Source organism: Neoarius graeffei, chromosome 2 (genome assembly GCF_027579695.1).
Source record: "Neoarius graeffei isolate fNeoGra1 chromosome 2, fNeoGra1.pri, whole genome shotgun sequence".
Lineage (NCBI taxonomy): Eukaryota > Metazoa > Chordata > Actinopteri > Siluriformes > Ariidae > Neoarius > Neoarius graeffei.
The window spans coordinates 89,244,992-89,270,865 of NC_083570.1; the positions used below are offsets into that span (position 1 = coordinate 89,244,992).

Consider the following 25,874-nt stretch of genomic DNA (forward strand, 5'->3'; position numbering starts at 1 on the left):
TTGGTTTGTCTGTTAGCAACATTATGGAAAAAGTTATGAATGGATTGCTCTGAAATTTTTTCCAGAGGTGTGACTGGGCACAAGTAACAAGCCATTAAATTTTGGCGGTGATCCAGATCACCGTCTGGATCTTGGCGGAGGTCTGCGCTCTCCGAGTGCTTTTCTAGTTGTTGCTGTTTTCCCTCCCTGCCTCAGGGGGGTGCTGTTCATATGTTCCTCTTTTCAGTTGTAGACGGGGGCAGCTATTTGGACCATGGTTGATTGCACTGGCTTTAAAATGCTCTCTGGAGAAGATGAATGTGCTTCACTTTCTCCTTGTTCCCAACAGGACTGTGACTTGTGTTGCTCACGGATTAAAGTGCTTAAGTTGTCTCATCTCATCATCTCTAGCCGCTTTATCCTGTTCTACAGGGTCGCAGGCAAGCTGGAGCCTATCCCAGCTGACTATGGGTGAAAGGCGGGGTACACCCTGGACAAGTCGCCAGGTCATCACAGGGCTGACAGACACAGGCAACCATTCACACTCACAGTCAATTTAGAGTCACCAGTTAACCTAACCTGCATGTCTTTGGGGGAAACCAGAGCACCCACAGGAAATGGGGAGAACACGCAAACTCCGCACAGAAAGGCCCTCGGTGGCCACAGGGCTCGAACCCGGACCTTCTTGCTGTGAGGTGACAGCGCTAACCACCATGCCACCCCTGCTTAAGTTGTAAATATTGTAATTATTTTCCTAAAGCAGTCCAGATAACTGTAGGGGTGAGAAGCCCTTTTTATTGCATTCTGTTTTTTCTCCTGTTTATGTTACGGAGTTAGGTAAGATCCCTGTATTTTCTTTTGTTTCCCTTTGTTGTCTGGGTAAGTTAGGTCATTAAACATAGATTGTTTTATTTGTTATTTTGGGCCATGCTCACCCTGACACTAACTTACCTTTGCTGAAATAAACAAGTTGCATTTTGGACTGCAATCAACTGTGGCACTGGTCATCCTTGGGAGTGGGGAAAGGGGAAGTCAATTTTTTTATGCTACGCTCAGGTTTCCCCTAGGCCGGGGTGAAACACTACAATTATTTAGGGGCATGATTATTTAAATAACTATGGTTTTCAACCACCACATTTATTGACATCTAATTCTTCTTGCGCTGATGGGAGAGATGGGAGCTGCTGTTTGGTCAGCTGTAAAACCAATTTGAAATGTAAATTCAAGGAAATGCCATCAATTTAAACTTAAATATGTTAAAAATACAAGGTAACAATGTTAATATCAGAGTTTGAGTTTAATTGGTCCGAAGTTCAGGAAGAAAAATAAAGAGCACACTATATATTTTGAGTCGTCAGTGTAGATTTATGTCTCCCATATATTAACCACAAAAAAATTGTTCTTATATAATAGCAAAGCTATTAAAAGGTTACATGTTCCCAAGGCTACCCACTGAGGAGAAAAAAAAAGGTTAACACAATCTAACTGATTTTCTTACCTCACCAGAGGTTCTTCTTCTGCGATCTGGAATTACTAGTGTATTCCCATTACTGCCAGAAACTATAGTAGATCCGATACTCATTCTAGGTCCAACTAACATGTAGCGTTTATCTCCGGATCTGTACTGGATGCTGTTACACAGTGTGCCATCATAATTGGTGTCTTGTAAGTACTTGGAGGAATAGTCTGTAGATTTGGAGCACTGCATTACAATCAGCACAATGATACTGACGATGAAAAGAAATGAAACCGAACACAATGTAATGATCAAATAAAAAGTAACATTATTTTCTTCCTCTTCCTTCACTGTGTTTTTAACATCAGACACAGCAAAAGCCTCTTTGGGCTCCACAAGTTTAATGATCACAGTCGCTGATGCTGAAAGTGAAATGTTCCCATTGTCTTTGACCAGTATGACCAGTTTATGTTCAGCCTCATCTGTTTCTGTGAATGAGCGAAGGGTCCTTATCTGTCCTGTATAGCGGTCCAAACCAAAGAGACTGTGGTCACTCACTTCCTGCAGTGAAAATAATAACCAGCCGTTGTATCCTATATCCGCATCATAGGCTCTCACTTTAGTCACCAAATGTCCTCCGTTGGCATTGCGGGGAATCTCCTCCACACCTTCAGCAGAACCGTTAGCGCTGACTGGGTATAAGATCACTGGAACATTATCGTTCTGATCCAGAATAAACACGTTCACTGTGACATTGCTGCTTAGAGATGGAGTTCCAGAATCTGAGGCAACAATATGGAACTGAAATGTTTTTATAGTTTCAAAGTCAAAGCGTTTAAGTGCATAAACATGAGCGATCCCATCCTCTGAATTTATATTTAGGGAAGAGACAATGTTTGGTTGATGGCTTTCTGCCTTCAGAATGTGGTACGATATGTGTGCATTTTCATTCTGGTCTATGTCAAAAGCACTAATGGAAAATATAGACGTGCCTGGGATGTTGTTTTCACTGATATAAAAATTTAAAGGATTTTGAGTAAATACTGGACTGTTGTCATTGACATCTGCAATATTAACTTGTATTGACTTTTGTGAGGATAAAGATGGTTCCCCTCGATCCCTACACATCATGGTTATTTTGTATGTAGAAACAGTCTCTCTGTCTAACATGCCTTTAGTGACCAGGGAGTACATGTTCATCTGGAAGGAGGGTTTCAATTCAAACGAGATGTCATTTATAAGGCTACATATTACCTTACCATTCTCACCTGAATCTTTATCAGATACACTGATCAGAGATATAGCTGTCCCTGGATTCACATCCTCCATTATCTCAGTGGAGAGTGAGGTCACATCAATCTCGGGTGCATTATCATTCACATCCTTTATATTAATTATGATACTGCAGTGACCTGTTAAAGGTACTGGTCCTTTATCAGAAGCTTGTATGTCTATTTCATACACACGCTGTTCTTCAAAATCTATTGACCCTTTTACAGTAATCTCTCCTGTATTAGAATTTATTTCAAATTTATCCAAAGCTTTGCTCGTGAGACTTTTGTCAAAAGAATAAACAACTTGTCCGTTGGCACCTAAATCTAAATCTGTGGCATGCAGTTTTACTACCGAGGAACCAAACTCGATATTTTCCTCTAATGTTACACTGTACACCTGACGATCAAAAACCGGAGCGTTATCGTTAATATCAACAACAGCTATAGTAATGTTAACTGAACCGGATCTTTCTGGCTTTCCTCCATCATATGCTGTCAAAGTTAGATTTATCTGGGGTTTCTGTTCTCTATCAAGCTGCTTTTTCAAAATCAGAAAAGGAATTTTGTCTTCTCCACGAGTTTTAACATCTAAATCAAAGTGGTTATTCGGACTAAGGATGTACTTATTCAGAGAATTTACACCAGCGTCTGCATCACGCGCAGCGTCTAGTGGGAGGCGTGTGCTCTGGGGCACGGCATTTTCTGAGATCTCTAAATGCTTTTCACGCACAGGAAAAACAGGAGAATTGTCGTTAATATCTGCAATTTCTACCTCGATATAATGGATTTCCAAAGGATTTTCGGCCACGGTTTTAAGGCTCACTGTGCACACGTTGCTTTTCTCACAAAGCTCCTCCCTGTCGATGTTCCCACTCACAAAAAGCGCTCCATTGTCCTGGTTTATCTGTAAGAAGCCATCCTTTGATCCGGAAACAATCCGAAATCGTCGCTCTTTAAGCTTATTTACATCCAAGCCGAGATCTTTGGCAATATTCCCTACAACAGATCCTTGTATAGATTCTTCTGCAATAGAATAGCGAATCTGACTGAGTACTTTACCACATAAACACATCACAATAAAGCAGCGCAGAATCGCCTTTAGCGTTGCGTCCTGTCGTGATGCCATGACGAGAACGCAAGAGTCCTCTACATCACCAAATGATGTCTGTTACCCTACTGTTCTGCACAGTTTAATAAACTGCAAGTAATGAAAAATGCACATACTCCGTTGCACCGTTTCACGTTTACAGACGTTGTTCTGCCCCAACATACAGCCCAAACGTACAGTCCAATATGCTTGCGTCACAGGAGGTGGAGTAAAGCTCGAGACCGTTACGCATGCAGCATTTGGCATGGTTATTGTGTAATGCAGCGACACCAAGTGTAATCTCACAAAATTCATAGGAAAAAAATGTTAACGATATTCGAGTGTTTACTAATGTATACTGAGAAAATAAAGAAAACTTTGATATAAATTGTGGAAAACAGCAAAAACTCACCTCACGACTGTGCATACTGGTTCCCCTCAGTGTATTCCCATTACTGCCTGGAACGAGAGTAGAACCGATACTCGTTCTGGGTCCAACTAACATGTAGCGTTTATCTCCGGATCTGTACTGGATGCTGTGACACAGTGTGCCGTCGTAATTTGCGTCTTGCAAATATTTGGAGGAATACTCTGTAGATTTGGAGCACTGCATTACAATCAGCACGATGATACTGACAATAAAAAGAAACGAAACCGAGCCCAATGTAATGATCAAATAAAATGTAACGTTATTTTCTTCCTCTTCCTTTACTGCGTTTTTAACATCAGAAGCTGCAAAAGCCTCTTTGGGCTCCACAAGTTTAATGATCACAGTCGCTGACGCTGAAAGTGAAATGTTCCCATTGTCTTTGACCAGTATGACCAGTTTATGTTCAGCCTCATCTGTTTCTGTGAATGAGCGAAGGGTCCTTATCTGTCCTGTATAGCGGTCCAAACCAAAGAGACTGTGGTCACTCACTTCCTGCAGTGAAAATAATAACCAGCCGTTGTATCCTATGTCCGCGTCATAGGCTCTCACTTTAGTCACCAAATGTCCTGCGTTGGCATTGCGGGGAATCTCCTCCACACCTTCAGCAGAACCGTTAGCGCTGACTGGATATAAGATCACTGGAACGTTGTCGTTCTGATCCAGAATGAACACGTTCACTGTGACGTTGCTGCTAAGGGATGGAGTTCCAGAATCTGTAGCGAGCACATGGAACTGGAACGTTTTGACCCTTTCAAAGTCGAAACTTATTAAAGCGCGCATTTGCCCGTTTTCAGCATTGACGTTTATAAATGATGCCATGTCGTTTTGTACACCGTCTTTTCTGATAATAGAATAAGAGACTGCTGCATTTTCATTCATATCTCTGTCAGTGGCACTTACAGAAAACATGAGCTCCCCTGGTGAGTTATTTTCCAGTAAATAAAGTTCGAGAGGATTCTGGGAGAATTCCGGTCTGTTATCGTTCACGTCGGCAACCAGTATTTTTAGAGTTGTATCACTGGATTGAGGAGGCTGGCCTAAGTCTGTTGCTTTTATGGTAATGTCATAATATGAAACAAGTTCTCTATCTAACCCGTCTTTCGTCACTAACGAATACATGTTGTCTTTGACTGACGGTTTCAATTCAAATGGTGTGTTACCTGATATACTGCAAATAACTTTACCATTAACACCAGAATCCCTATCAGCAACACTAACCAGGGCAATCACTGTTCCCCGCTTGGAGTCTTCGAGAACCATGTTGGATAATGACGTAATATGTATTTCAGGTTTATTATCATTTGCGTCTATAACTTTTATGACAACTCTACAATCGACGGTCATCGGCGGCTGTCCTTTATCAGTTGCCTGGACATTTAACCGGTACACTTCATTTTCCTCATAGTCAATATTTCCCTTTACACTAATCTTTCCAGTAACACTGTCTAACTGAAACACATCGGTTACTTGACTTTTGGATGAGCGTTTTAGTGTATATTCAAGTTCCCCATTTAGACCATCATCTGCATCGCTGGCATTAACGGTTGTAATTATAGTGCCAACTGGAACATTTTCATTTACCGTAACTGTATATATTTCTTGTGTAAATACAGGTGTGTTGTCGTTAACATCGATAACAGAAACAATAATATCCAAAGTACCAGATTTGGGAGGACTCCCTCCATCAAATGCAGTCAAACATAATAAGTGTTTGCTATGTTGTTCCCTGTCTAACGGTTTCTGCAGGACTAAAAAAATCATTCTGTCCTCATCATCGCCATTCTTCAGTTGTAACTGAAAGTGTTCATTTTGATCTAATTTATAGGACCGGATAGAATTTATTCCAGCGTCAAGGTCCCGAGCTGCTGGAAGTTCAAATCGTGCACCCGAATGTTTATTTTCTGATATTTCTAAATTTATTTGGGTTTCTGGAAAAACTGGGAAATTATCATTAACATCTATTATTTCTACTTCAATGTAATGTATCTCAAGTGGATTTTCAACGACGATTTTTAAGTTTATAGTGCAAGCTCGGTTTCTCTCACATATCTCCTCTCGGTCGATTTTCTTATGAATAGACAGGACGCCATTGTCCTGATTAACCTGAAAAAAATCATCATGAGACCCAGAAACGATACGAAGCCGTCTGTATATCAAAGAGCTTACATCAAGACCCAAATCCTTAGCAATATTTCCTACAACTGTTCCGTCTTTAACCTCCTCTGGAACGGAGTACCTTATCTGAGTGGAAACCTGCTCCGTAAGGCGCATAAGAAAAGAAAGGCACAGAACAATCCAGCAGTACTCCCATCTCCGCCTTTGTCTGCAACAATACATCGCGAAGAAAATTGGCAGCGTCTGTCTTTTAGTAGAACCGGTGATCGCTTTGTTTCCGTGATAGGTGTATTCGTCATAAAGAAGAAAAAGGAAAATCAATTTAGAAAATAACGATTTGGACCCATCTTGGAGGTAATATCAGCACACAGGCGTCGCTTTGCAAATAAGTGTCAGGAGCAACGTCAGACAAGGGGCAGTGTCAAAACGAAAGTATTTCATTGTGTAACACTGACACCAAGTGATATTTTATTTATTTGTTGATGTATTTCTTTATATTTTAAACAAATGACAGCCAAAATATTTAACTATCGTTAAACATCTCTCGTTACGTCACCGGCATTGTTATCAAATTTAGATGTAAAGTCTATACATAACCATTTATATACAAATTATATAGGGAATAAGAGGATAAAATAAAGTAAGAGAATAAACCATGAGAATAAAATAAGAGGCAAATAACATTGGTCTCGTACAAATTTGGTTTGGAAGAAACGTATATGCTTTCATAGCTTGCTCATTGCGCAATATATGTTAAGGTTCAATGTATTAACTGTAACACATGAAAATGACCAATGTTTTAATGTGTTATAACCTCTCTTTTTAATATTCATAAAATATATACATGAAATTATAACATATCAAGACAATGCAGTATGTTTTTATACTCTGTGTGTGTACAGTTTTCGGGGCGGGTGAATGCGTCGTATTATGCAAAATTACATTAAAGTTAACAGACATACCTCACCAGAAGTTCTCCTCCTGCGATCTGGTATCACTAGTGTATTCCCATTACTGCCTGGAACGAGAGTAGAACCGATACTCGTTCTGGGTCCAACTAACATGTAGCGTTTATCTCCGGATCTGTACTGGATGCTGTGACACAGTGTGCCGTCGTAATTTGTGTCTTGTAAATATTTGGAGGAATAGTCTGTCGATTTGGAGCACTGCATTACAATCAGCACGATGATACTGACAATAAAAAGAAACGAAACCGAGCCCAATGTAATGATCAAATAAAATGTAACGTTAGTTTCTTCCTCTTCCTTTACTGTGTTTTTAACATCAGAAGCTGCAAAAGCCTCTTTGGGCTCCACAAGTTTAATGATCACAGTCGCTGATGCTGAAAGTGAAACGTTTCCGTTGTCTTTGACCAGTATGACCAGTTTATGTTCAGCCTCATCTGTTTCTGTGAATGAGCGAAGGGTCCTTATCTGTCCTGTATAGCGGTCCAAACCAAAGAGACTGTGGTCACTCACTTCCTGCAGTGAAAATAATAACCAGCCGTTGTATCCTATATCCGCGTCATAGGCTCTCACTTTAGTCACCAAATGTCCTGCGTTGGCATTGCGGGGAATCTCCTCCACACCTTCAGCAGAACCGTTAGCACTGACTGGATATAAGATCACTGGAACGTTGTCGTTCTGATCCAGAATGAACACGTTCACTGTGACGTTGCTGCTTAGTGACGGAGTTCCAGAATCTGTAGCGAGCACGTGGAACTGGAACGTTTTGGTTGTTTCAAAATCAAAACTTTTGAGCGCGTGAATAACTCCAGTTTCAGAATTGATACTTAGGAATGACGTCATATCATTTTGTGCTCCACCATTTCTGATCATGTGATATGATAGCCCCGCGTTTTCATCAGAGTCGTCGTCAAAAGCGCTAAGTTGAAAAATCGATGCCCCAGGGGTATTATTTTCCAGCAAGTACAGTTCAAGAGAATTTTGATGAAACTGCGGTTTGTTGTCGTTTACATCTGATACCAGCACGAGTAAAGTTTTAATAGTGGATAACGGAGGCTGGCCTAAATCCGTAGCTGTTATAGTAATGTCATAACTTGCTACCGTTTCACGATCTAAGATTTGATTTGTTATTAATGAGTACATGTTATCCTGAATAGATGGTTTGAGTTCAAAAGGAACATTATCTGTTAGAGTGCAGACGACCTTTCCGTTAAGTCCGGAGTCTTTGTCAGAGACGCTGATGAAAGAAATAATTGTGCCTGAACTGGAGTCTTCAGCAACAACATTTGAAAGAGACGTCACCTCGATCTCTGGTTTATTATCATTCATATCTAAAATCTTAATTATTACTCTGCTCTCTACTGTGAGAGGAGGCTGTCCTTTATCCGAAGCCTGTATATCTAACTTATAAACTTCCATGTCCTCAAAGTCAACTTCACCTTTAACTCGTATTTCTCCTGTAATACTATCTAACTGAAAAACGTCATAGATTTTGCGCTTCATTGTTTTGACGAATGCGTATTCAATATTACCATTGGAGCCCTGGTCACTGTCAGTTGCATTTACTGTAATCACAACGGTGCCAACTGGAGAATTTTCCTGTAATGCTACCGAATATTCGTTTTGACTGAACACAGGACGATTATCATTTGTGTCAAGTACTTTAATGTTAACGTTCAGAGTACCTGTTTTCGGGGGATTTCCCCCATCTTCCGCTGTAACAATTAACTGATACTCCTCTGTTTGTTCACGATCAAGTGGCTTCCGTATTACTAAGAATGGAATTTTATCCTCATCGCTGTTTTTGGTGTTGATTTCAAAGTTAGCATTCTGACTTAACTTATAATTGCGAACTGAATTTGGTGCTCTGTCCTGGTCACGTGCTGCGTGCAGCTGAAAGCTTGTTCCGACAGGGGTATGCTCAGCTATCTCAAAATGCTGATGCGTTTGAGAAAAACTGGGAACATTGTCGTTAATATCTGTTATTTCCACAACAACATGGTGGATTTCTAAAGGATTTTCAACAGCAATCTTGACATTTACCAAGCAGGCGCTAGTGTCCTCACATACCTCCTCCCTGTCGATTTTTCTTTGAACGTACAGGATACCATTGTCCTGATTAGCTTGAAAAAGTGCTTGTTTGGATCCGGAAACGATACGGAGCCGTCTGTTCACCAAAGAATTTACATCAAGTCCTAAATCCTTCGCGAGATTTCCTACAATGGTTCCCTCTTTCACCTCCTCTGGAACAGAGTACCTTATCTGGGCCGAAGCCTGGTCCGTGAAGCAAAGCAACAAAGGGGCAATCCACAAATACATCCATCTCCGTCTTTGTACTCCACCTCCCATCGTGAAAGGCTCGTGCACCGCTGTTCGTCTGCTTTGTTTAATTACAAAATCTACAATCGCTTTACAGATTATGCCTTATCCCATTGCAAAAATATCCTTTCCGTTTCAATGTCGTGTTTTCTCTTGTGCTCCTCGAACGAGCGTGTTTTAAACAAGAGAGATCAAGCACATCGTACAAGGGAGGGCAGGGCAAAAGATTTACTCTCCTTTGCAATGTAACACTGACATCATCTGGTACAAAAATGGAAAATTATCACACAGTCCTCAAAATAACTTAAATAATATCCAAAATGTCCATAAAAACTTTGTTTGTAAATCATCGAGCACTAATAATCTTACACACACTTCACGTGTATTAATAAACCATTAATCAAAGGCAATCCAAAGATTAAGATTTCCAAGCTCCATCATGGTTAAGTTAAAATACACTTGCAATTGTGTGCCCTATATCTATTATTTAAATCGACTCCATAACTGTTCCAGACTGAAAATCATATTTTTTACAAGGAAATAAAAGTTCTCCTCATGCGTACAAGTGTATAACAGTTCACTGCTATACTCAGATTTTGGAAAATTGTAGTGACTTACTAATAGTGACTTGATTTATAGTGACTTAACACTTGTGCCTTGTGTCCCTGAGTCTCTTTCATGAATTACCTGTTCTGACAACAACGTTGATTAATTATCTGTTCTGATGCTGTCGGAATAATTTGTACTTCTAAAAGCAAATATATTTCTTTCTTTCTTTCTTTCTTTCTTTCTTTCTTTCTTTCTTTCTTTCTTTCTTTCTTTCTTTTTGAACACATATAATCATTCACAGGCACGTAATGGAATAAATCTGAATTTAATCTGTAAAAATGGCAGGTATCCTGCACAGAAACATGTTCCTTAACGTCACCCACGAAGTTGTTCATTCATATAAAGTTTTATTGAGGTCATCAGTGACAACCTGTCTTTCGTTAAAGTGGAAGGTTCAACCAAAGAATGATTCACCGAATTATATTAGCAATTATCACATTTCTATCGAGCAGGATTTCACGTTGGTGAACGCAAAGGGGGGGGGGGGGTTTGCTAAATATGGTGTGTTAAAAGTGCTCAAAAACAAATAACTTTTTTTTCATTTTGTGACATAGGAAATGAAAATTACACGTAATTCTAAAAACAGTTAAGAAAGAAATGTCCTGGGGTCTCTGACCCAACATCTAAATGTCAAGAGTAATGATTTCGCACTAATTGTGCCATTCTTGAAAGTTAATAATTTAGTGCCTTTTGGCAGCGGGCAAGTTATAAATATTACTCAAACCTTTGTTTATCTTTATAGCACCATTCATTTGTAACATATTGCTTTTGCCTGATACAGTTTAGGCGTCCATCCACCATTCATTCAATGTCTATTTATAATATCATTTACTACAAGGCTCGTTTAGATACTTGATTCTGATTGGTTAATTGCAACATTCTATGGCCTGTTATATCTGTATAACAGACTGTGGCTATGGAGCACGTCATTAGCGGAAGCAATAAAGTCATATTTATATTATTGAAATAATTTTTAAATCAACATTTTGTGTCAGATTATTTATTTCTTTACTAATCGTTGTGCATTATCACGCTTATTCCACGCCCACTTACTAAATAAATCATTTATTTGACACAAAAGATTTTATTGATATTGAAGTGATTTTATTGCTTCTGCGAATGACGTGACCATAGCGACGGCCTGTTATTCATACAACGGGCGGAGAATGCCTTAATTGACCAAGCAGAATCAAGTATTCAACAAAGCCATGTAATAATTCTAGATGACGGCCGTACAATATCACTTACACCTACCTTTTCAGTTATATAACAAAGTATCACTTATGTTGTTAAAATGTGTTTACAGTGCGAATATAACTCTCCATAACTCCTTCTCATCTCAATATATATAATTCAAGAATCACAACCTGTGTAAGTATTATTCTGAGACGAGAAGTGATTTCCACCTAACTATGCGTTTTAACCTAATGTATTATTTGAAAAAAAAAACTCAAATAAATAAAGTTCATTTGTTCGGTGGAAAAGAGTAGTAATTTTGATCATGAGCATCATCCACGCTCGTCCTTCTCATTAAGTGGGAAAAAAAACAGACTACATATATTTTTTCTAATATTAGTGATATCAGGGAATATTGCAAGCAGGGAAAATGTATTTTGGTTTACCCGGTTCTTATCCACATGTATAAGAGAAAAAAAAGTCTTACAATCCAGTAGATTTGTTGAGCACCTCTTATAAAACTATCTATTTACGCAAATATATTATCTAAGAAAAGGGGGTGTGTTCATTTAAAACATCCAGGGATTAGTGTACATATACCCTTCTTACCTCGCCAGAAGTTCGTTTTCTGCGATCTGGTATCACTAGTGTATTCCTATTACTGCCCGGAACTAGAGTAGAACCGATACTCGTTCTGGATCCAACTAACATGGAGCGTTTATCTCCGGATCTGTACTGGAAGCTGTGACGCAGTGTGCCATCGTAATTTGTATCTTGTAAATATTTGGAGGATGGATAGATAGATAGATAGATAGATAGATAGATAGATAGATCTTCATAACTTGCTCATTGCGCAATATATGTTAAGGTTCGTGACCACGTAGAAATGTATTAACTGTAACATACACTGTAAAAAATGATTTGTTGTTTTAACTTAAAAAAGTTAGTGCAAGGGTTGCCTTAAGGGCTGCCTTAAAATTTTGAGTTCACTGAAATTAATATAGTAAGTTCACAACAATTTAACTTACTATGTGAATTCCAGTGAACTCAAAATTTTAAGGCAGCCCTTGCACTAACTTTTTTAAGTTAAAACAAAAAATATTTTTTTACAGTGAATGAAAAATGACGAATGTTTTAATGTGCTATAACCTCTAATTTTAATATACATAAAATATATACATATGAGCCAAGATAACGTTGGAAATTATAACATAAAGACAATGCAGTATGTTTTTATACTCTGTGTGGGTGGGTGTGTGTGTGTAGCTTACGGGGCGGGTGAATGCGTCGTATTATGCAACATTACATTAAAGTTAACAGACATACCTCACCAGAAGTTCTCCTCCTGCGATCTGGTATCACTAGTGTATTCCCATTACTGCCTGGAACGAGAGTAGAACCGATACTCGTTCTGGGTCCAACTAACATGTAGCGTTTATCTCCGGATCTGTACTGGATGCTGTGACACAGAGTGCCGTCGTAATTTGTGTCTTGTAAATATTTGGAGGAATAGTCTGTCGATTTGGAGCACTGCATTACAATCAGCACGATGATACTAACAATAAAAAGAAACGAAACCGAGCCCAATATAATGATCAAATAAAATGTAACGTTAGTTTCTTCCTCTTCCTTTACTGTGCTTTTAACATCAGAAGCAGCAAAAGCCTCTTTGGGCTCAACAAGTTTAATGATCACAGTCGCTGATGCTGAAAGTGAAACGTTTCCATTGTCTTTGACCAGTATGACCAGTTTATGTTCAGCCTCATCTGTTTCTGTGAATGAGCGAAGGGTCCTTATCTGTCCTGTATAGCGGTCCAAACCAAAGAGACTGTGGTCACTCACTTCCTGCAGTGAAAATAATAACCAGCCGTTGTATCCTATATCCGCGTCATAGGCTCTCACTTTAGTCACCAAATGTCCTGCGTTGGCATTGCGGGGAATCTCCTCCACACCTTCAGCAGAACCGTTAGCGCTGACTGGATATAAGATCACTGGAACGTTGTCGTTCTGATCCAGAATGAACACGTTCACTGTGACGTTGCTGCTAAGTGACGGAGTTCCAGAATCTGTAGCGAGCACGTGGAACTGGAACGTTTTGACCCTTTCAAAGTCGAAACTTATTAAAGTGCGCATTTGCCCGTTTTCAGCATTGACGTTTATAAATGATGCCATGTCGTTTTGTACACCGTCTTTTCTGATAATTGAATAAGTGACTGCTGCATTTTCATTCATATCTTTGTCAGTGGCACTTACAGAAAACATGAGCTCCCCCGGTGAGTTATTTTCCAGTAAATAAAGTTCGAGAGGATTCTGGGAGAATTCCGGTCTGTTATCGTTCACGTCGGCAACCAGTATTTTTAGAGATGTATCACTGGATTGAGGAGGCTGGCCTAAGTCTGTTGCTTTTATGGTAATGTCATAATATGAAACAAGTTCTCTATCTAACCCGTCTTTCGTCACTAACGAATACATGTTGTCTTTGACTGACGGTTTCAATTCAAATGGTGTGTTACCTGATATACTGCAAATAACTTTACCATTAACACCAGAATCCCTATCAGCAACACTAACCAGGGCAATCACTGTTCCCCGCTTGGAGTCTTCGAGAACCATGTTGGATAATGACGTAATATGTATTTCAGGTTTATTATCATTCGCGTCTATAACTTTTATGACAACTCTACAATCGACGGTCATCGGCGGCTGTCCTTTATCAGTTGCCTGGACATTTAACCGGTACACTTCATTTTCCTCATAGTCAATATTTCCCTTTACACTAATCTTTCCAGTAACACTGTCTAACTGAAACACATCGGTTACTTGACTTTTGGATGAGCGTCTTAGTGTATATTCAAGTTCCCCATTTAGACCATCATCTGCATCGCTGGCATTAACGGTTGTAATTATAGTGCCAACTGGAACATTTTCATTTACCGTAACTGTATATATTTCTTGTGTAAAAACAGGTATGTTATCATTAACATCGATAACAGAAACAATAATATCTAAAGTACCAGATTTGGGAGGACTCCCTCCATCAAATGCAGTCAAACATAATAAGTGTTTGCTATGTTGTTCCCTGTCTAACGGTTTCTGCAGGACTAAAAAAATCATTCTGTCCTCATCATCGCCATTCTTCAGTTGTAACTGAAAGTGTTCATTTTGATCTAATTTATAGGACCGGATAGAATTTATTCCAGCGTCAAGGTCCCGAGCTGCTGGAAGTTCAAATCGTGCACCCGAATGAGTATTTTCTGATATTTCTAAATATATTTGGGTTTCTGGAAAAACTGGGAAATTATCATTAACGTCTATAATTTCTACTTCAATGTAATGTATCTCAAGTGGATTTTCAACGACGATTTTTAAGTTTATAGTGCAAGCTCGGTTTCTCTCACATATCTCCTCTCGGTCGATTTTCTTATGAATAGACAGGACGCCATTGTCCTGATTAACCTGAAAAAAATCATCATGAGACCCAGAAACGATACGAAGCCGTCTGTATATCAAAGAGCTTACATCAAGACCCAAATCCTTAGCAATATTTCCTACAACTGTTCCGTCTTTAACCTCCTCTGGAACGGAGTACCTTATCTGAGTGGAAACCTGCTCCGTAAGGCGCATAAGAAAAGAAAGGCACAGAACAATCCAGCAGTACTCCCATCTCCGCCTTTGTCTGCAACAATACATCGCGAAGAAAATTGGCAGCGTCTGTCTTTTAGTAGAACCGGTGATCGCTTTGTTTCCGTGATAGCTGTATTCCTCATAAAGACGAAGAAGGAAAATCAATTTAGAAAATAACGATTTGGACCCATCTTGGAGGTAATATCAGCACACAGGCGTCGCTTTGCAAATAAGTGTCAGGAGCAACGTCAGACAAGGGGCAGTGTCAAAACGAAAGTATTTCGTTGGGTAACACTGACACCAAGCGATATTTTATTTATTTGTTGATTTATTTTCTCAACTGTATTTTCTTTATATTTTAAACAAATGACAGCCAAAATATTTAACTACCGTTAAACATCTCTCGTTACATCACCGGTCTTGTTAACAAATTTAGATGTAAAGTCTATACATAACCATTTATTTACAAATTATATAGGGAATAAGAGGATAAAATAAATTAAGAGAATAAACTATGAGAATAAAATAAGAATCAAACAACACTGGTCTCGTATAAATTTGGTTTGGAAGAAACGGATATATATATATATATATATGCCTTCATAGCTTGCTCATTGCGCAATATATGTTAAGGTTCATGACCACGTACAAATGTATTAACTGTAACACATGAAAATGGCTAATGTTTTAATGTGTTATAACCTCTATTTTTAATATTCATGAAATATATACATGAAATTATAACATATCAGGACAATGCAGGATGTGTGTGTGTGTGTGTGTGTGTGTGTGTGTGTGTGTGTGTGTGTGTGTGTGTGTGTGTGTGTGTGTAGCTTACGGGGCGGGAGAATGCGTCGTATTATGCAAAATTACATTAAAGTTAACAGACATACCTCACCAGAAGTTCTCCTCCTGCGATCTGGTATCACTAGTGTATTCCCCTTACTGCCTGGAACTATAGTAGAACCGATACTCGTTCTGGGTCCAACTAACATGTAGCGTTTATCTCCGGATCTGTACTGGATGCTGTGACACAGTGTGCCGTCGTAATTTGTGTCTTGTAAATATTTGGAGGAATAGTCTGTCGATTTGGAGCACTGCATTACAATCAGCACGATGATACTGACAATAAAAAGAAACGAAACCGAGCCCAATGTAATGATCAAATAAAATGTAATGTTAGTTTCTTCCTCTTCCTTTACTGTGTTTTTAACATCAGAAGCTGCAAAAGCCTCTTTGGGCTCCACAAGTTTAATGATCACAGTCGCTGATGCTGAAAGTGAAACGTTCCCATTGTCTTTGACCAGTATGACCAGTTTATGTTCAGCCTCATCTGTTTCTGTGAATGAGCGAAGGGTCCTTATCTGTCCTGTATAGCGGTCCAAACCAAAGAGACTGTGGTCACTCACTTCCTGCAGTGAAAATAATAACCAGCCGTTGTATCCTATATCCGCGTCATAGGCTCTCACTTTAGTCACCAAATGTCCTGCGTTGGCATTGCGGGGAATCTCCTCCACACCTTCAGCAGAACCGTTAGCGCTGACTGGATATAAGATCACTGGAACGTTGTCGTTCTGATCCAGAATGAACACGTTCACTGTGACGTTGTTGCTTAGAGACGGAGTTCCAGAATCTGTAGCGTGCACGTGGAACTGGAACGTTTTGGTTGTTTCAAAATCAAAACTTTTGAGCGCGTGAATAACTCCAGTTTCAGAATTGATACTTAGGAATGACGTCATATCATTTTGTGCTCCACCACTTCTGATCATGTGATATGATAGCCCCGCGTTTTCATCAGAGTCGTCGTCAAAGGCGCTAAGTTGAAAAATCGATGCCCCAGGGGTATTATTTTCCAGCAAGTACAGTTCAAGAGAATTTTGATGAAACTGCGGTTTGTTGTCGTTTACATCTGATACCAGCACGAGCAAAGTTTTAATAGTGGATAACGGAGGCTGGCCTAAATCCGTGGCTGTTATAGTAATGTCATAACTTGCTACCGTTTCACGATCTAAGATTTGATTTGTTATTAATGAGTACATGTTATCCTGAATAGATGGTTTGAGTTCAAAAGGAACACTATCTGTTAGAGTGCAGACTACCTTTCCGTTAAGTCCGGAGTCTTTGTCAGAGACGCTGATGAAAGAAATAACTGTGCCAGAACTGGAGTCTTCAGCAACAACATTTGAAAGAGACGTCACCTCGATCTCTGGTTTATTATCATTCATATCTAAAATCTTAATTATTACTCTGCTCTCTACTGTGAGAGGAGGCTGTCCTTTATCCGAAGCCTGTATATCTAACTTATAAACTTCCATGTCCTCAAAGTCAACTTCACCTTTAACTCGTATTTCTCCTGTAATAACATCTAACTGAAAAACGTCATAAACTTTGTAATTTAAAGTTTTAACGAATGCGTATTCAATATTACCATTGGAGCCCTGGTCACTGTCAGTTGCATTTACTGTAATCACAACGGTGCCAACTGGAGAATTTTCTTGTAATGTTACAGAATATACGTTTTGACTGAACACAGGACGATTATCATTTATGTCAAGTACTTTAACGTTAATGTTCAGGGTGCCTGTTTTCGGGGGATTTCCCCCATCTTCCGCTGTAACAATTAACTGATACTCCTCTGTTTGTTCACGATCAAGTGGCTTCCGTATTACTAAGAATGGAATTTTATCGCCTTCAATATTTTTTAGATCAATTTCAAAGTTAGCATTCTGACTTAACTTATAATTGCGAACTGAATTTGGTGCTCTGTCCTGGTCACGTGCTGCGTGCAGCTGAAAGCTTGTTCCGACAGGGGTATGCTCAGCTATCTCAAAATGCTGATGCGTTTGAGAAAAACTGGGAACATTGTCGTTAATATCTATTATTTCCACAACAACATGGTGGATTTCTAAAGGATTTTCAACAGCAATCTTGACATTTACCAAGCAGGTGCTAGTGTCCTCACATACCTCCTCCCTGTCGATTTTTCTTTGAACGTACAGGATACCATTGTCCTGATTAGCTTGAAAAAGTGCTTGTTTGGATCCGGAAACGATACGGAGCCGTCTGCTCACCAAAGAATTTACATCAAGTCCTAAATCCTTCGCGAGATTTCCTACAATGGTTCCCTCTTTCACCTCCTCTGGAACAGAGTACCTTATCTGGGCCGAAGCCTGGTCCGTGAAGCAAAGCAACAAAGGGGCAATCCACAAATACATCCATCTCCGTCTTTGTACTCCACCTCCCATCGTGAAAGGCTCGTGCACCGCTGTTCGTCTGCTTTGTTTAATTACAAAATCTACAATCGCTTTACAGATTATGCCTTATCCCATTGCAAAAATATCCTTTCCGTTTCAATGTCGTGTTTTCTCTTGTGCTCCTCGAACGAGCGTGTTCTAAACAAGAGAGATCAAGCACATCGTACAAGGGAGGGCAGGGCAAAAGATTTACTCTCCTTTGCAATGTAACACTGACATCATCTGGTACAAAAATGGAAAATTATCACACAGTCCTCAAAATAACTTAAATAATATCCAAAAAGTCCATAAAAACTTTGTGTGTAAATCATCGAGCAGTAATAATCTTACACACACTTCACGTGTATTAATAAACCATTAATCAAAGGCAATCCAAAGATTAAGATTTCCAAGCTCCATCAAGGTTACGGTAAAATACACTTCTGCAATTGCGTGCCCTATATCTATTATTTAAATCGACTCCATAACTGTTCCAGACTGAAAATCATATTTTTTATAAGGAAATAGAAGTTCTCCTCATGCGTACAAGTGTATAACAGTTAACTGCTCTACTCAGATTTTGGAAAATTGTAGTGACTTGCTAATAGTGACTTGATTTATAGTGACTTAACACTTGTGCCTTGTTTCCCTGAATCTCTTTCATGAATTACCTGTTCTGACAACAACGTTAATTGACTAATTATCTGTTCTGATGCTGTCGGAATAACTTGTACTTCTAAAAGCAAATATATATATTTATTTATTTCTGAACAATCATAATTCACAGGCACGTAATGGAATAAATCTGAATTTGATCTGTGAAAATGGCAGGTATCCTGCACAGAAATATGTTCCTTAACGTCACCCACGAAGTTGTTCATTCATATAAAGTTTTATTGAGGGCATCAGTGACAACCTGTCTTTCGTTAAAGTGGAAGGTTCAACCAAAGAATGATTCACCGAATTATATTAGCAATTATCACATTTCTATCGAGCAGGATTTCACGTTGGTGAACGTAAGGGGGGGGGGGGGAGGTTTTTTGCTAACTATGGCGTTTTAAAAGTGCTCAAAGACAAATAACTTTTTTTTCATTTTGTGACATAGGAAATGAAAATTGCACGTAATTCTAAAAACAGTTAAGAAAGAAATGTCCTGGGGTCTCTGACCCAACATCTAAAAGTCAAGAGTAATGATTTCAGCACCATGGACTGCGCACTAATTGTGCCATTCTTGAAAATGAATACTTTAGTGCCTTTTAGCAGCGGGCAAGTTATAAATATTACTCAAACCGTTGTTTATCTTTATAGCACCATTTATTTGTAACATGCTTTTGCCTGATAAAATTTAGGCGTCCATCCAACAGTCATTGAATGTCTATTGATAGCATCATTTACTACAAGGCTCGTTTAGATACTTGATTCTGATTGGTTACTTGCAGCATTCTATGGTCTCTTATACCTGTACAACAGACTGTTGCTATATAAAACATATCGTTGCTATGGCGCACGTCATTAGCGGAAGCAATACATTCATGTTTATTTTAATACAATAATTTTAATCAACGTTTTGTGTCAGATTATTGATTTCTTCACTAATCGTTGTGTATTATCATGATTATTCCACGCCCACTTACTAAATGAATCATTAATTTGACACATAGGATTTTATTGATATTGAAGTGATTTTATTGCTTCCGCGAATGACGTGACCATAGCGACGGCCTGTTATTCATAGCAACGGGTGGAGAATGCCTTAATTGACCAAGCAGAATCAAGTCTTCAACAAAGCCATGTAATAATTTTCGATAATAGTCGTACAATATCACTTACACCTACCTTTTCAGTTATATAACAAAGTATCATTTTATGATGTTAAAATGTGTTTACAGTGTGAATATAACTCTCCATAATTCCTTGTCATCTCAATATCTCATCTCATTATCTCTAGCCGCTTTATCCTTCTACAGGGTCGCAGGCAAGCTGGAGCCTATCCCAGCTGACTATGGGCGAAAGGCGGGGTACACCCTGGACAAGTCGCCAGGTCATCACAGGGCTGACACATAGACACAGACAACCATTCACACTCACATTCACACCTATGGTCAATTTAGAGTCACCAGTTCTTTGGACTGTGGGGGAAACCGGAGCACCCGGAGGAAACCCACGCGGACACGGGGAGAACATGCAAACTCCGCACAGAAAGGCCCTTACCGGCCCCGGGGCTCGAACCCAGGACCTTCTTGCTGTGAGGCGACAGCGCTAACCACTACACCACCGTGCCGCCTCATCTCAATATATTTAATTCAATAATCGTAACCTGTTTAAGTATTATTCTGAGCAGACAAGTAATGATTTCCACCTAATATAGGTATTTAACCTAATGCATTATTTGAAAAAAATCAAATAAAGTTTATTTGTTCAATGGAAAAGAGGAGTAATTTTGATCATGAGCCTCATCCACGCGAGTCCTTCTCATTAAATGGAAAAACAGGCTATATTTTTTTCTAAAATTCGTGGTATCAGTGAATATTGCAAGCAGGAAAAAATATATTTTGGTTTACCACATTCTTATGCACATGTATTAGAAAGAAAGAAAGAAAGAAAGAAAGAAAGAAAGAAAGAAAGAAAGAAAGAAAGAAAGAAAGAAAGAAAGAAAGAAAGAAAGACCTACAATCCCGTAGATTTGTTGAGCATCTCTTATAAAACTATCTATTTACGCAAATATATTATCTTAAAAGAAGGGGATGTGTTCATTTAAAACATCCAGGGGCTAGTGTATATATACCCTTCTTACCTCGCCAGAAGTTCGTCTTCTGCGATCTGGTACCACAAGTGTATTTCCATTGCTGCCTGGAACGAGAGTAGAACCGATACTCGTTCTGGGTCCAACTAACATGTAGCGTTTATCTCCGGATCTGTACTGGATGCTGTGACACAGTGTGCCGTCGTAATTTGTGTTTTGTAAATATTTGGAGGAATAGTCTGTAGATTTGGAGCACTGCATTACAGTCAGCACGATTATACTGATAATGAAAAGAAATGAAACCGACCCCAATGTAATGATCAAATAAAATGTAATGTTAGTTTCTTCCTCTTCTTTTACCGCGTTTTTAACATCAGAAGCTGCAAAAGCCTCTTTGGGCTCCACAAGTTTAATGATCACAGTCGCTGATGCTGAAAGTGAAACGTTCCCATTGTCTTTGACCAGTATGACCAGTTTATGTTCAGCCTCATCTGTTTCTGTGAATGAGCGAAGGGTCCTTATCTGTCCTGTATAGCGGTCCAAACCAAAGAGACTGTGGTCACTCACTTCTTGCAGTGAAAATAATAACCAACCATTGTATCCTATATCCGCGTCATAGGCTCTCACTTTAGTCACCAAATGTCCTGCGTTGGCATTGCGGGGAATCTCCTCCACACCTTCAGCAGAACCGTTAGCGCTGACTGGATATAAGATTACTGGAACGTTGTCGTTCTGATCCAGAATGAACACGTTCACTGTAACGTTGCTGCTTAGTGACGGAGTTCCAGAATCTGTAGCGAGCACATGGAACCGGAACGTTTTGGTCGTTTCAAAATCAAAACTTTTGAGCGCGTGAATAACTCCAGTTTCAGAATGAATATTTAAGAATGATGTCATTGCATTTTGTGACTCGCTTCCTCTCATAATGTGGTATGAGATCGCAGCATTTTCATTCATGTCGTTGTCAATCGCCGAGACAGAGAATATGGATGCTCCAGGCAGGTTATTCTCGAAAAGATACACATCTATGGGGTTAAATAAGAACTCTGGTTTGTTGTCATTGACATCCGACACTTTTATGCTGAACGATTTTAATGTGGAAAGCGAAGGCTGGCCCAGGTCTTTTGCGCTAATAGTTATCTCATATTGTGAGACTAACTCTCTATCCAAATAACTTTTGGTCACTAAAGAATACATATTAAGTTGCACTGACGGTTTCAATTCAAAGGGTACATTTTCGGTAAGGTGACACACAACATTACCATTTATTCCTGAATCCTTGTCTGTAACACTAATCAAAGAGATGACAGTCCCTGGTTGTGCATCTTCAGAAATGACGTTCGAGAGTGATGTTATCTCTATTTCTGGTGTATTGTCATTCACGTCCAATATTTTTATGATTACTCCACTTTCACTTGTTAATGGTGGCTGACCTTTATCCGTTGCTTGTACGTCCAGTTTGTAGATATCAGTGTCCTCAAAATCAAGAAAGCCTTTTGTTCTCATTTCTCCCGTTGTGCTGTCTAAAGTAAATATATCGCGAACCTCTGCGTTCACTTCACTTCCAAACGAATACGATATATTGCCGTTAGAACCTTCATCTAAATCTGTTGAGGACACCTTCAAAATCAGGACACCGGGTTGGATGTTTTCTAGTAAGGCTATGGAATACGTTTCTTGACTGAAAACAGGAGGGTTATCATTTGAATCAAGAACTATTACTGTAACATTAAGAGTCGCTGATTTTGGCGGAGTCCCACCATCAGCTGCAGTGAGAATTACATTATGTTCTCCTTTTTTCTCTCTGTCCAACTGTTTTTTTAAAACCAGATAAGGAATTTGCTCTTCTCCCCGTTCTCTGACTTGTAAATCAAAATGCTCGTTTTGACTTATCTTATACGATTTGACCGAGTTTATTCCTACATCAGGATCCCGTGCAGCCTGGAGCTGGAAACGGGCGCCTGTAAGCCTATTTTCTGCTATCTCAAGTCTTTTCTTTTTCTCTGGAAAATATGGAGAATTATCATTTATATCCGTGATTTCTATCCCTACATAGTGGACCTCGAGAGGATTATCGATAGCTATTTTAAGGTTTATGAGACATGTCGTACTTCCGTCACATATTTCCTCTCTGTCGATTCTCTTATGCACATATAACACTCCATTGTTCTGATTTACCTCGAAAAGAGCGTCCTTAGACCCAGAAACTATTCGAAATCCTCTTTTGGCTAGAGTACTTACATCAAGCCCCAAGTCCTTTGCAATATTTCCTACAACGTATCCTTCTTTCCGCTCCTCTGGAAGAGAATACTTAATCTGAGCATAAACTAACACATCTAAGCAAAGCAGCAAAGATAAGCACAGAACCATCCTCCATTTGCTCCTTTGTCTTCCGTCAAACAATGTGAAAAAATCCTTTAAATCCGACTTCATGTTAAATATGTCCTGCGTGTCCTTAGTAATCAAATGTATCCAATGTTATGCATTCTCAGACTATATAATGTGTCTTCTTGATTTAACAGGATATCTTCTAAGCTGTGTCTTTCTCTTCTTCTATACGAAACGACCAGAGAAAAGACATGCGCAATAAAAGTACTTTTTACGTTCTCAACCTCTGTGTAACAGTGACATCGTCTGGAGCAAGTCAACACTTTGCACTACCCTTAAACAACCAGTTTAGACAAGAAAATGTGCAATTATACAAGCAAGCAACATCCAAACCTTTTGTATAAGACTTCTACTAAGAAGTATAGGCTAATTCAGGGGACTTGTTATCAACACTCGATGAAATGCATCGTTGCAAGAAAAAAATTAAATTGATTTACACAAACGTTTTTAAGTTGCAAACATTATTTTGATGAGTTGTGTTGACATAATAATGTTGATATTTACATCAGCTGCATGTCCTGTTCCCTGCATTTGAGTGGCTCCCCTCACGCCGGCTCCGTTGTCCGAGCTGCCGAACACAGAGAAGAAGAGCAACCTTTGTCCCCAGAGCAGTTCAGCTCCTCAACTCTCTGCCATCCTTGTCTCTCTACTCCAGTGCTTCTCAATTATTTTCTGTTACGCCCCCCCAGGAAGAAGAAAACATTTCGCGCCCCTCCACTCTCCGCTGCGACTATAAATAGTATAATTTGTCTATAAAATTGTTATAAGACATAACAATGGTGTTAGGTGTACTTATAATATAAATACACCTCTGCATAACATTGTATCCTCATCTCATTATCTCTAGCCGCTTTATCCTTCTACAGGGTCGCAGGCAAGCTGGAGCCTATCCCAGCTGACTATGGGCGAAAGGCGGGGTACACCCTGGACAAGTCATCACAGGGCTGACACATAGACAACCATTTACATTCACACCTACGGTCAATTTAGAGTCACCAGTTAACCTAACCTGCATGTCTTTGGACTGTGGGGGGAAACTGGAGCACCCGGAGGAAACCCACGCGGACATGCAAACTCCACACAGAAGGGCTCTCGCCGGCCCCGGGGCTTGAACCCAGGATCTTGCTGTGAGGCGACAGCGCTAACCACTACACCATCGTGCCGCCCCGCATTGTATCCTTATTAACATTAAAGAAAACAAAAAATAAAGAAATATAGATCAACTTACAACAAAGAATAACTTTATTAACATTGTTTTTTAGTCTGTAACAGAAAAGATTTAAAGTCCATCAAAGTGCTTGCAATTTGCAAAATAAAAAAAAAACTTATTTAAACTATAAACATTTTTTAGCCGACTAATTCGGTCCTTTTCAAATAGTGTGGCACGTCCCATTTGATATTGAAAAATAAAATAAAATAAAATAAAATAAATAATTAATAATAAATTCAAATTGATCAGCAACATTAACTCAGGAGCACAATATATAAAACACTTTAACCTACAAAACTAAAATTAATAAAACTATTTGGGCTGATTTTTTTTTAATCAAAATGAGGAAGTCAGGATTAATGGCTACAATGAGCACGTTTTGCAGTGCACAGCTTTTCAAAGCGGGGTTTGAAGCATGATACTGCAACTCTCAGCTCCTGCTCAATGTTTAGCTGGGACCTGGACTTGGTCTTAGTGCAGTAACAGCAGAGAAGCCAGTCACACAAAGATAAGATGTTGCAAAGGGAAGAAGAATCATATTCTTCTTCGTCATATTTCCTCGTCTTAGCTTTCGGGAGACTGTCGTTTGTCTCATTATCTCCGTCTCTCTCCGCCTTTCTTTTCATCCCTGTTAAATATTTTTCCATGGTGTCTCTTGACGGTTTGTTCACTGCACTTCATATCTCCTGCTCTGTGCTGTGTGTACGCAAAAAAAAAAAAAAAACTACCCCATAGCGCTAATACTCCCAGCGCACACCCTGACAATGAGAGCGCCACTGCCACCTACTGTAGTGGATGTGCAATTACACTTTATGGCAAAAGCATGTTCCCCGGGGTCACACGCGCCCCCCGCCCCCAGGGGGCGCGCCCCACTATTTGAGAAGGACTGCTCTACTCACCCCACCAGCCCCTTCCCCCTTCTTCAGATGCACTCTAACCTGTCTAGTGCACTAACCACCCCCTTCTGCACACATACCACTTTAAACATAGACTCTGCTGCTGTTGATCCTTCTACCTCAAACGCAAATTGCACCACACGGTATTTTTGTACATACTATTTTATTTAATTATCATATTTATACCTATTGTACCACTGTACGGTTATTTATCCATATACTGCCACCTTGCACACTGTTATAATTTTTATGTTTAATGTTTGTTCTGGGGCGGCACGGTGGTGTAGTGGTTAGCGCTGTCGCCTCACAGCAAGAAGGTCCTGGGTTCGAGCCCCGGGGCCGGCGAGGGCCTTTCTGTGTGGAGTTTGCA

General features: G+C 39.5%; 6 protein-coding genes across 6 annotated transcripts; all 6 read right to left on the bottom strand.

Annotated features, from left to right (window-relative positions):
- Positions 1–1,450: 1,450 nt before the first annotated feature.
- LOC132874290 (protocadherin alpha-4-like) lies at positions 1,451–3,835 on the bottom strand. Its single transcript, XM_060910349.1, has one exon. It carries the CDS (start codon positions 3,833–3,835, stop codon positions 1,451–1,453), a length of 2,385 nt encoding a protein of 794 aa, XP_060766332.1.
- Positions 3,836–3,953: 118 nt separating this feature from the next.
- LOC132870125 (protocadherin alpha-3-like) lies at positions 3,954–6,563 on the bottom strand. Its single transcript, XM_060903692.1, has 2 exons — positions 4,209–6,563; positions 3,954–4,097 (listed from the first exon to the last, which is right to left on the bottom strand). The coding sequence occupies exons 1-2, from the start codon at positions 6,561–6,563 to the stop codon at positions 3,954–3,956; spliced, it is 2,499 nt and encodes an 832-aa protein (XP_060759675.1).
- A 716-nt stretch (positions 6,564–7,279) lies between these two features.
- On the bottom strand, positions 7,280–9,655 carry LOC132870132 (protocadherin alpha-3-like). The gene has a single exon (XM_060903704.1). The coding sequence runs from the start codon at positions 9,653–9,655 to the stop codon at positions 7,280–7,282; it is 2,376 nt and encodes a 791-aa protein (XP_060759687.1).
- Positions 9,656–12,712: 3,057 nt separating this feature from the next.
- LOC132870141 (protocadherin alpha-3-like) lies at positions 12,713–15,100 on the bottom strand. The gene has a single exon (XM_060903715.1). The coding sequence runs from the start codon at positions 15,098–15,100 to the stop codon at positions 12,713–12,715; it is 2,388 nt and encodes a 795-aa protein (XP_060759698.1).
- Positions 15,101–15,903: 803 nt separating this feature from the next.
- On the bottom strand, positions 15,904–18,279 carry LOC132870152 (protocadherin alpha-13-like). The gene has a single exon (XM_060903724.1). The coding sequence runs from the start codon at positions 18,277–18,279 to the stop codon at positions 15,904–15,906; it is 2,376 nt and encodes a 791-aa protein (XP_060759707.1).
- Positions 18,280–21,037: 2,758 nt separating this feature from the next.
- LOC132874293 (protocadherin alpha-2-like) lies at positions 21,038–23,443 on the bottom strand. The gene has a single exon (XM_060910362.1). It carries the CDS (start codon positions 23,441–23,443, stop codon positions 21,038–21,040), a length of 2,406 nt encoding a protein of 801 aa, XP_060766345.1.
- Positions 23,444–25,874: the final 2,431 nt, after the last annotated feature.